Source organism: Mycteria americana, chromosome 12 (genome assembly GCF_035582795.1).
Source record: "Mycteria americana isolate JAX WOST 10 ecotype Jacksonville Zoo and Gardens chromosome 12, USCA_MyAme_1.0, whole genome shotgun sequence".
NCBI lineage: Eukaryota > Metazoa > Chordata > Aves > Ciconiiformes > Ciconiidae > Mycteria > Mycteria americana.
This window is the reverse complement of record NC_134376.1, coordinates 12,871,668-12,883,593: the sequence shown is the minus strand read 5'-3', so window position 1 is coordinate 12,883,593 and position 11,926 is coordinate 12,871,668. Positions and strand designations below refer to the sequence as shown.

General features: G+C 43.0%; 1 protein-coding gene across 1 annotated transcript; it reads left to right on the top strand.

The window, feature by feature from the left end:
- Nucleotides 1–9,085: 9,085 nt before the first annotated feature.
- On the top strand, nt 9,086–11,672 carry RMI2 (RecQ mediated genome instability 2). The gene is made up of 2 exons (XM_075515522.1): nt 9,086–9,468; nt 10,696–11,672. Exons 1-2 carry the CDS (start codon nt 9,198–9,200, stop codon nt 10,842–10,844), a joined length of 420 nt encoding a protein of 139 aa, XP_075371637.1. The 5' UTR covers nt 9,086–9,197; the 3' UTR covers nt 10,845–11,672.
- Nucleotides 11,673–11,926: the final 254 nt, after the last annotated feature.

Here is an 11,926-nt window from a genome sequence, read left to right as displayed (position 1 = left end):
GAAGGCAGTGTGTACCTTTCAGAACAGGGCCCAAGTCAGAAGAATCAGTAGCTTGATACTGAGCAGTGCTGGTTTTATAGGTAGCATGTACTGTAATTTAACTGGGCCAGCCAAAGTATTTTATGAACTCTATCCATGTTATATATGCTGAATCTAGTCTATATACCTGAATGCTTAATTCTACCAGGCAGGGCAGAGCAGTGGAACTGGGGAATGACTGGAGCCAGCACAGATGCATTTGAAAAATGTCTGCCCTAAGCTATCTATTAACCATCGGTGTGGTTAACCATTGTTAACCAGCCTGGATGGAGGAAAAAAAAGGTGCCTGGAGAATATTTTTGCCATCACCCAGATGCTCACCCAAGTATTTGATTTGGCAGAAATGAGTGTAAAAGGGATTGCATCAAATGACAGCGTGAACACAATACTGAATGTGCTTCAGCCTCTTCAGCTCCACTGGTGAGTGCTGGAGGCTCTTGTGGTCTGGAGTGGACTGAAACACCACTGAGTTCCCAGCAAAGGAAGAGCCAGAGGTACCAGAATGCAAATAAATCAGTGGTCTCTGTCAAACAGTAGGTTCAACTATTCAATTCTCCCTCTGCCTTAAAATCTATGAAAACAATGAAAATGAAAATACCTAACCCACATCTGTTAGGATTGTTTGTTAGTAATCACAGTATTATCTTTTAAAAGAGTTTAGATAACATATAGTCAGACTAGAGAGATCTGGCGATAAGAAAAAGAAACTACTTTATGCCTTTCACTTTCACCCTGCACAGTTTCTCGTAAATGAAGCTATAACCGGCAACAGAGCCTGAGTACTCTGATGAGCTTTGCCTTGCAAATCAAAGGTTGCGTGCCATCCTTTTCCATTCTAAAGTGTCCATTGCCTGAAATTCATATCTGTTCAAATTGTAGCAGAGCTACAGATCTTCACATGCTCCTGTACAAAACTTGAAATTATTTGAATATAAGTGCTTGATGTTTGGAATGTCAAAACTCCAAAGGTGCAAGGAAAAATGTGCACACGTGTGCTCTGCACAGCCGCTTTATGCTATGTGTCATTTGCATGAATCTTAGACACCATCTACACTGATGTCTCCTAGTTGACTCTTAAAGTATGGACAGTTTCTATTTTGAATAAACAAGCACTGTTGGCTTTTGCAATAGAGTGCACTACTGCAAGTCTGGTTTTGTGGGCTCGTGAGGTTTTTGAAAATAAAGCGTACTGGTTTTGCATTTATCATTTATTGCTGCTTTTCATGACAAGCTGAAAGCTTGCTAAGTTTTTGGCTTCAATATTTTTGAATCCCTGAAGAGTTGCTTTTTGGTTGTATTTGAATTTCAAGTCCAAGTTTTGTTTAGTTTGGAGGGCTGCCCTACATAGAGCTACAATTTAGAAATAACCATTGTGTTGCACAACTATGTACATTTTAGCCATCTACAAAAAGTCAAATATATATATTTAATATCATTCATTAATAATTATTTAGATTTATTCAGATAAATAAATGTTTGTATAGTTGCCTCACTGCAGTCTTCATCACAGCCACTAGTTCAGTAGAAAGGTCAGGTTACCCGTACATAAGAAGTGATTTTAATATTTTCCCTTGAAGTGGGTCCTTTTCACAATTTCTTTGTATGTTCCTCTGGTTCACTTTGTTTTCCTGTTTAGTTCATAATACGAGGTCTAGAGTCCCACTGGAATGAGCTGATAAAAATCTTTTAGCACCATTAGATATATTTACCTTAACAGAAACTGAGTACCATGAGGTACTCATGGATCAGTTGTCAGTGATGGTTGTTCAAGACTTCGAATGCCAGCAATAAAAGTCTGACCTTCATTCCATCAAATTCGTATTTGACCTTGCATATTCTGGGTTTAGTGAAAAGAGATGGATCTTAATTAGACAGTTTCAATATAGTGTTTAATATAAAGGTGCTGTACAGACTACGAGCTAAAACCTGTGATTCAAATCACTTAAATCAAGAGGTGGAGGCAGTTTGTGACATTTTAATGTCAAAACATATTTTAAAATGTGACATTTCCATATGAGTCGTAGAGGTCTTTCTAAGATGAACTGATGAGATGTCTCCCAGTTGGCTCATGCAATCTTGTGTCTTTTGATTTTTTAATAAATTAAAGAAGCCTAAGAATGTGAAAACGTATTTCAGCAATTATACATTGAATGTCCTGATTTAGGAAGAATTCTGTAATTTTACGTACCATGTTATATCTTCTCTTAGACTTATTAAGAGATAAATAGGCCTTGTATAGCCCATACACTAATGTGACTTTCATCCAAAATTAATGCTATTGTACATGCCAACGTTCATTCATTCATGCCAGTAGTTGGGGGAGCGAGCTGCTATTTGTAGGTGGTATAGCAATAAATGCATTCTAAGTCTGGGCTTGTAACTACCTCCATTTTCGAACCTTGCTTTACAAAATGCACGCCATAATGTAAGAAGTTGAAAAATCGAGCTTATTTAGGCCCTAGTCCATCTAAGTAGATAAAAACATGTAAGTGCTATTATTGAGCAGCTTTAAACAAAAGTTTCACTGCTGTTGATTTCCTCTTTATATTATTTTTGCTTTTTCAGTCATTCAGCTGTTTGTTCTGAATTCATGCTCTGCTTCCCCGCTGCAGAGAAGCACAAGGCCAGCTGTTCCTTCAGCTAAGATTTTTGCTTTTGCTTTCTGAAGTACCAATACCAGTGCCTTCCCGCTCAGCACTTAAGCAACATTCTTCCCATTCAAGGCCATTTCTGCTCTTCATCCCAGTATTATGGCCAGCACCAGGTGAGTCAGGAGACCAGTTGCTCACAAGCAGTCTAAAGAGGATACCAGTGCTGCTAGTGCCCTGTGTCCCATGCAGGACCTGTTTGGCTAGCATCCCCAGGCAATCACATGGGCAAAGCTTTAGTCACAGCTTCATAGAAAATAAATGCAGCCATTTTACATGGAGATTCTCTGATCTTAGAGCAAAATTTGGTTAGTTAAGGACAGTCACCACATCTGTGTCTTAGGTGATACTCCATGGGAATACAAGTAAAAAACATTGGCTAAAGCATAGGGAATAGTGAGGAATATTCACTTTTCACACAAATTTTCAGTGACTAAAAAACAGCTGACGGGTCTGCTAGGCTGTGTGACCCGCAGCTGCCACCAAACCTGCTATCAAATGTCTGTCTCCTGCAAAATACTCCCTTACACAGCAACAGAGATGTGGGCTTTCTCCTCTCTGGTTCCCTATGAGCTCTTGGAGGCTCACCTCAAACTTTCCTCTTCAAGTAGCTTGATGTTAATTTTAAACTTCCAAAAGTTTTTTCCTGAATAAATGCAGGTGTGTGCTGAGTGTGAGATTGGTATAAAATTCCTGAGTCATTATATTAAAACTCTGAACTCCTTTTAATCCTGTTCTAACATTTTATTAATTTCAAATTAACTTGATTAGTGGTGGTGTAGCTGTGATGTTTTCGGTTTAAATAAGGTGAGGCTCGCAGGGAGAGATGGTCTCTTTGATTGGACCTGAGAAAGATCTTGCCTGCTTGAAAATTTTACTATTAGTAAAAGCCGCTCCCTACTAAGCACCAGAAATTTATTTCATGAATCTTTGAACAGGCCTTGAATATTGCAGAACCCTGCCAATGTATGCTCTGGAATGGCTGTAACTTCTCAGCCTTACTAGCCTCTCTCTATATTTCCAATATTTGACATCTCAGATTTCAAGTTTTCGAAAATAAAATGCCACTCTTCTGGTTACTTTCCTTGAGGAAAATTATTCTGCTCTCACTCCACTGGATGAAGTGGATGCTGACAATGCTAATCAGAGCATATTTATGCAAAGCCAGCAGCTGTCAAGGGAGGACACCATGGTCTGTATTCCCCTACACTGGTTATAGGGGCCAGTCCTGTTAAGTTTCTCCTAAACATCCAATTCTTTTACAAAGTGAAATGAAGTCAGAAAGGCTGAACTACTGAAGTCTCCTAGCTACTGGCTTCACTTCAGTCAGGATGAAGATCTAATGCTCTGGATGCCATTCGTATTTCCTGTTTAAAAAGAGTTGGTTTTTTCTTGGTGCAGAAGTTTGAATAAGCTCATCTGGAAGCCAGCTTTACAGACTATTTTCAGAGCAGCAAGCAATACTGGTAAAGTAAAGACTATGATCAATTCCTTTTTTTTTTTCTTTCATCATGTCATAGTCCTATTCCATAGAACACTGATTTATTTCAGTTACATACCAGCATATTTATAGCATGGAAAGGAATAAACAGGTTACACCCACTTCTGCAGAATGCAACTGGAGCTCTCTAAGCATTTCCTCTAAATATTCTTTGTAAATGAAATGAGTCAGCTAAGCTGAAGCTGTTTCATAGCCTGTAGGCTACCATCAGTAGGGATGTGTGGTGAGTGACAGGAACTGGTTAAGTTTGCGTGACGGTGAGAGCAATGAAATAATTTCTCATGTTAAGGCTGGCTGTACAAGCTAAGGTTTCCACCCTCTCTGAGGAGGTGCCTGAGCCAGATGCTGTTTTTCCTCTGCCACACACTGGGTGCAGCTGTCAGCTCCTAGCAGCTGCAGGAGGACTCCTGCCATAATCCTCTACCGATTCCACTAAGCATATGCTAACATGCAATGTACAGCATCTGTACTAGGTTCTCAAGAAAAAAAGAGCAAGAGAGGGCGCCTTGCTAATGCTTTACTTAATAGCATTGCCACAAAAGTTAGTTCATCTTACCTTAGAGTGGACTTAACATGCAGTTTTGACAACACTATGGGAGAGGCCAGACTCTTGTTGCTGTTGTTAGTAGTAGTATTATGATGTCTGTTGCTCCCATTTACCTGCCAAGTCACTTCTAAAATGTCACTTATTCAGAGCTACCTGCTAACTAAAACTTTGGCAAGTTGCACCTGGAGTTTTCGTGTTTCAGCAGATGACTTGCCTGGCTCCAGGTCTTTTGAAGTTGCTGGTTGAACATAACTTAGCATCCATATGCCAGACTGATCAGTCCCAAAGCATAAATTATAAGCAGCAGAAGTTCAAGTTAGGGATGCAAATATGACTGACTTTCTACCCATTAATTCCAACCCATTGAGCCACTAATTTCAAATAATTAATTAAATTCAGTGATGATGAGGTAGCCTAAAAAAACCCCCTGAAGGATGAGGATGTTTTTCCAGACTTTATCCAGCATGTCAGCATGTCCACATTGTATCTTTTATGCAGTACAAAACAAACATCAGGAAACAATTGAATTTTATATTCTTGTGATTGTTTCATATAGTTCTGTGTGCAGTATAAGAAAATAAGCATAAACTAGGATGGATCTCTTAAAGGTGAAACTTAACAGTTCTTGTCTGTGCTAAAAGCTGTCCTTCAGTGAAGCTTCATGTGAATACCAGGGAAAGGAAGAGTTTGTCTTAGATCCCTCTTCTCACTTATGGAGTAATGCATTTTTACAAAGTATTGTTTTCTTATCTTGCTTCTGTTATGCTTAGCTCCTGTATGCTGCTTCCTTTTACTGAAGGAGGATATAAAAGACACAATCGTATCACTTTGCAGTTTACTCTGTGATTGTGGGCAGCCAGTGTCTGCAACAGATGCTAACACAGAGCAGCACCTGCCAGCAGGTTGCAGAACAGAGCAGGTGGGGAGCTGCCGTGGGCCTGTCCCCATCACACTCAAATCCTCTGAGCTTCTCAGCTGCTGCAGACAAGTTTTTCTACAGTGTCTGTTTTATGGACATTTGTGGGCCATTCTGATATTACCATTATGATCCATGTATTTATCAGCTCCATGCTTCATGACTTTTCTTCCATTCTTCTGTGGAGCTTCCAGGTAGCCCTGTTTTGAAAATAAATATTTAAAAAATACTAAAATATATATGCAAAAAATAATCTTGATTGTTTGAATTCCAAATTAAAAAACAAAAATTAAACCAAAACTTTTTTTGAAGTCTAGTTAGTGACTTCTCAGTACTAGGAAAGAGAAACTGAGAAATAAAACTGAACAAACTTTTCTGTACATGTTAACTAATGGACTGGGACAGAGATCTTTTCTAAAACTTTTTTGGGTAGGATGAAAGACTGTAAAATACCAGAATTTCTGGCCAAGGCAAAGAAGGATTTTTCTGATTGTGTAATACCAGCCTTTTACCAAAATTAGAGAGGGGAGCAGAGAATTGCTTCCATTTTAAGTAGTACTGTCAGTGAGAGTGTGAAAAGTTATGAGCTGGACAGAAAATTTCAAGTTGCTGCTTCGTTGGACATCTCTTTTCATGGAGATCTAGGGTCAAATTATTTTCTAAGTTCTCTTGACACCATACCACAAACAGTGCCAGAGTAATTGAGGGAGACTTGGCTCCTGTTACGCTCTGGACTCTTATCTATGTGTAGTCTGACCTTTTTTTACCCATACTGTGACAGCATCTCACATGCATGTCAGTGTGAGGAATAACGTCCTTGAAGCCTGCTTTGAAGAAAGGCGCATATTGTAGTAGCAGGCAGAAGATTGATTCCTTCTTTTTAATCCTCGCAAACCAAAACTCTGTCTCATCCAGCATGCTCTCAGAAAATGTGCTCAAATTTAATCCAGTGTAATTTACAGCCTGTCAGCCACCAACTCATTGCCTTTTCCAACTGTGTGCTGAGCTTCCTCTGCTACCCTTAAATCAGAGGATGATCGCTGTGGGATCATCTCCAGAAGACAGTCTGTTGAGGCATCAGACATTTTTCCTGCAGCTGCAGATCGTGTCTCCACGCTGAGCTGAGCCAGTTCTTCGATAAGACCTTTGCAGATAGTTCAGTATAACTTTGCTTTTTGCTGAAAGATAAGGATTTTCTGGTTTAGGAAAACAAATCCATTTCTTGGTGCTTCTGCCCTTCTTCTCATAACACAGTTTCTTCAAGGAAAATCTTTTAAAAGGGACCTTTTAGTCTCTCCCGCAGATTACACTCTTGTAGGGGTCTTGCCTTCATCTGTAGATTTAATGGCTTAATAAGCATTAGACCCTCCTATTACACAGTAACAAATAGGAATACAATACTTTTATCAATATTTGGCACAATTAATTTTTTTAATGTGAAACTAAATATTGATGCTGTCAAGTGACTGCAGCTTAGGGGCATAAATTACAAACATTCTTCTGTGAGCCTCGCTCAAATTTTGCTTCATATACAGTAACCATCTAATGTCTTTCTATTCCTGTAAGCCATATGATTTGATTGCCAGATTACATGATTCTGTATTGTGCTTAGATGTCAGTGTTTTTATTATTACCAATATTATCTTTTATTCTTTCTTACTGTAAATGGTAACAAAGTTAACTGCTTCCTTACACTATAAAAGGAGTAAAGTCCCATTTACAGAATGTCTCTAAACAGAAAATATCTCTGGAAAAAAGACATGCTGAATAAATAATTCATAATATGATGGGTGAGTAGAAAAAAAGGTCTTTTAATGTATTTTGCTACTCAAAACAAACTGGATTTTTTAAATAAAGTAACTGGCTATTTTAATGGAGAACAAAATCTGCTTTAAAGAAGAATGATTGCAGCAGAGTCAGTTCTCTATGTATTTTCACCCATTTTGCACTTCTGTAGGTAACACAGAACTTGTGAAATTGAGGAATCCATCCCCTTGGTTTTCCTGATTCTTTTATTTTTGTTCCATTCTCCTGTTTTTCCATTAGCTTATTTCTTGGCTTATTTTCTAAATGAAATGTCAACCCACCCACCCAAAATGAACCACAACGTATCAAGGATTTCAGATTGCAGCAAAGCGAATTAGCCCATCTGTAATATAAACAGAGAACAAATAAATTCTTAAAGGCCTTGGAATTACCAAGTCTCCCAGCTTAAAGCTGCCTGTACTTTCAGTGCACTATGCTCCAGATTTCCACATAAATATATACAGTAAAAAGATATCCTCAAAGCATCCCTGAGAAAATCAGCATGTGTATTTTCTTTTTTCTCACAAAACCGGAGGATCATCATCAACTAAACAGTAAACAGTAAATGATCATTTCTTGCTAAGTAGTGAAGAAATACCTTGGAAAAGTATCTGGGATGGCTCCAACAGCCTGGGAGGAGGTGTGGGCGAGTCTTTCTTACACTAGGGTAACCCAGGGCTGGGGGCAAAGAGTAGAAACCAATCTGCAGGGCGACTTTACTCAGGTGAAGTTGAGACACAGCAAAAAGTATTTTCTGCTCAAACTAAACCATTGAATCAGATTTTACACTGGTTTTTGCACATAAAGGAGTCAATCCTGAATTGAAATCAGGTGAAATGAGAACCAGCTGGTCTAAAGCTCTGGAGAGGCTCTTAATAAATTATCACCGGTGGAAGAGGGGGGTGCTGGCCCAGAGCTGTCTAGTGAATGGCACTTTTTTCAGCAAGTCACAATTACAGCCACCGGAGCAGCTGTGCACGGGTGGCTTGTTGGGAGCAGGTAAACCACCTGGGAGTAACTTCTCTTGTCTGCAACTGGCATTAGCAGGAGCACACCTGTGCCAAGTACATTATCCATATAAGCCATTGTTGTTTTTAACGCAGACAATTCGGCAGCAGATGCGCTGGCTGTGCGAGGGGGCGTGTCCGGTTCTGGAGAACAGGGCGTTTGTGCTCCCTCTGCCCTCCTCAGGCGAGTGGTTTCTCGCTGACGGAGCGGCCATGGCGGCGGGCAGCAGCCCTGCAGAGTTAACAGTGAATACCGCTCTTCACGTGACAGTAAAACAAAGCGGCGCGGGGCACAGCTCAACCACCACGCACACACAAGAAGACTACTCCTCCCTAGCTTTATTACAAAGTAACGCAGCCAGCCGGCCGTTGCTCCCCCCGCCTCCGCGCCCCGAGGCGTGCCGCCGGGCTCTGAAGCGGGTCCCCGCCATCCCCCGGCCCCTCCCCGGCGGCAGCACCACGGCTCTGCTCTCCTCCCCTCAGGCGGCGGCACCAGGGCTCTGCTCTCCCCCCACCTCAGGCGGCGGCGCCCCGGCTCTGCTCTCCCCCCCCCTCAGGTGGCGGCACCGGGGCCCTGCTCTCGAGGCGCCGCTAACGTCTGCCGCGGGGGCGGGGCGGGCCGCGCGTCGCTTCCCGCCCTTCCCCTCCCTCAGCGGCTGCGCGCCGCGGGCGCTGGCCTCCCCGCGCCCGCCTCAGGCCGGCCTCGGCGGTGGCGGCCTCCCGGCGCGACGGCATGGCTGGGGACGCGCCGGGGCCGCCGGTGAAGGTGCTGGCCGCCCAGCTGCGGGGGGCGGTGCGGGGCGCCGGCGGGACGTGGCAGCTGGGTCGGGCGGAGGCGGGCCGGGCGCCGCTGCGCTTGCGGGCCGTGTGGATGCAGGGCACCGTGCTGGAGGTGGAGCGCGGCGGCGCGCGCGGCGGCTGGGCCCGGCTGCAGGACGGCAGCGGTCCCTTCACCGTGCTGGGGGTGGAGGAGGTGCCCAAAGCGCGGCCCTGCCTCAGCGCAGGTACCGGCCGGCGCGGGGGACGGGCACTGAGCGGCCCCCGGGGGGTGGGGGCTTCCCCCCGCTGTGGCGGGGCGCTTTCCCTCCCCGTATTTACTTTAAAGTATTTCAGCAGATTCTTTCCTGGTGCCCGTCGGGTACCTCACCTCACGCCGCAGGAGCCTGTGGAAGGTGTCACTCCCCAGGTGGGACAGGTACACAGGCGTGGGGCGCACGCAGGGTACAGCACACAGCCCCTGCGGCGCTGCCCGGGGACGGTGGGTGCAGCGGCACGCTCCCGCGTACGCCTGGGTGCGAGCGGCCGAGGGCGTTCTCGCTCGCACCACCGGCCATCACATGCGGCTCTCCTGGGCACGAGTACACGAGGTGTCTCATGCCCACTAATGTAACGGTGCTTCCTGCACAGGGGCGCTGCATGCTCCCGTTGTGTGAAGGCAGGATGCTCCTGCAGGCCTGCGTGCCCACTGGCTGCATGGGGTGTTAAAAATGGTTCTTGCCTGTGTGTCAGGTATGTGTCTGGGGGCCGCACTGAGCTCACGCAGCTGCAAAGAGGGTAGGCTTGCACATACACCATCATCCATAGACGAGGCATCCCCTGAAAAAGCTGTGCTGCTGTAGCAGTCACAGAAGGAGCAGTGTGTGCTGCAGCAGGGGAGTGCGTTTGTGGCAGTCAGTATGAAGACATGCTTTTTTCCCATATGAGCTCCAGCAAGTATAGGGCCTGTTTTCAGTTCTCCATAGTTACAGGAAATGTTCGATCAAACTAGGGTGCTGCAGAGAGGAGCTGTGAGTCTAGGAGCAAGGATAGGGATTTTTCTTTTTTTTTTTTTTTTCCCCCCTAGCCTTTACCAGTACTGTTAATTCAACTGGAGAAGTGCTGGACTGCAGCATCACAGGAATTGTGGCACAAAATAGCCACATTGCTGAATTTTCAGTCTTCTGAATTGTCCTCCTTCCACTTGCATGGCAGAAGGAGGAATTGTGTGCTGGTTTTGACTCTTACTGTGTGAAAACCTAGTAAAAGCTACTGTAAAAATGGTTGTATGGATAATGAAGCCTTTTTCTGGAATTTAGTGCTAAGCAATCTTAGTTCCTTGAGTTTTCTTGCAAGTATTGGCAGCTTTAATTCAAACTGTTTAACTACTTGGTTTTAAATATTTTGCTTTCTGAATTAAACATAAATGAAAATACAGGGGTTAATTAAATTTCATGCTTGCTTGTTTTTTTTAGGGAAGTATGTAATGGTGATGGGTGTGGTGCGGTCCTGCAGTCCTGAGCCTATTCTTCGAGCAATAAAGATGACAGATCTTTCTGAAAACCCCGTGCATAAGAATATGTGGAGCCTTGAAGTGGAGGATTTGCAGAGAGTCATCCCCTAGATACTTTTTCTTCTGCCTAAAGTAACTGGAAACGTACTCCCCCCCACCACCCCCTTTTTTGGTGCAGAACATTGGGCTGTTCTGTGTATTTGTGGTTTCAAACAACCACCAGTTACTCTTGGAGTAAACCAAAGAGAGAAGTCGGGCTCAGAGTTAAGTGGAGGGATAGGTGCATATCTGATAATAATCACAATGTTCATCTCTTTCACAGTCTCTTTTTATACCAACAGATTTGAGAAACACTTATTTGATGCTTTCTGAGTGACATGTCTATGCTATCAAGAATACTACGTTTCTACATGTGTTAGTTGCTGTTACTAGGAACGTGTGTTTAGATAGTCATTCCTATAGCAGTGTATTCTTGGCAGCAAGAGCTGCACAGAACTCGTGTTACCAGGGTGAACTCGATACGTGGAATGAAGGCAAAATGTGTTTCAGTACATTTAGGTTGTGGTTGGAAATAACATGTTTGCCTGTGTTTTCTCTTTCAGTAATAACCAAGTCGGTAAACTCTACTTGTAAGACAGATGTCTCTTTCTAACTGTAAGCAGAGTCTTGTACTTAAATACCTCTCTGGTTTCTGTGTTTCTGAAATACTGAAAGTGATACAGTAATAACCCATGTGTTCCAATGAAGTGAAATTAACTGAAAAGATGCAATGCAGGATTCCTTGCAATAAGTTCCCCAGGTTCAAGATGCAAATACTTTACCACCTTGTGAAACAAGCTTGCTGTGCCTAAGTGCATTTTTCTCTTTGAAGGTTTCCTTTCTTGTTCCAATGTATGCTATTTTTAGTTGTTTAAGTCATTCTTAAGTATATTTTATGTTTCTTTTCTCCTCCTGTGGAAAAAAAAAAACCAAACTATGAAATCAAATTAAAAAAAAAAACTGTAAAAAGCAGAACTATTACTACTCTTATTTCCCCTCTTGTCTAAAGAGAATTTGAGTCCTGAAGAAAACATTGCATTATCTGTGTGGTATGGCTTTGTAGTTTGGGACTATATTGTCCAGCAATACAGTTATGTTAATTAGGAATGCATATAGGAAGGGAAGATACTCTCTAATTGTACAATGTAAGACAA

What these genes read in the sequence shown, in the direction of transcription:
- RMI2 (XM_075515522.1), top strand. Translation starts at nt 9,198, where the DNA reads ATGGCTGGGGACGCGCCGGGGCCGCCGGTGAAGGTGCTGGCCGCCCAG. An exon ending in GCGGCCCTGCCTCAGCGCAG is followed by an intron (nt 9,469 to 10,695) that starts GTACCGGCCGGC and finishes TGTTTTTTTTAG; the next exon opens with GGAAGTATGTAATGGTGATG.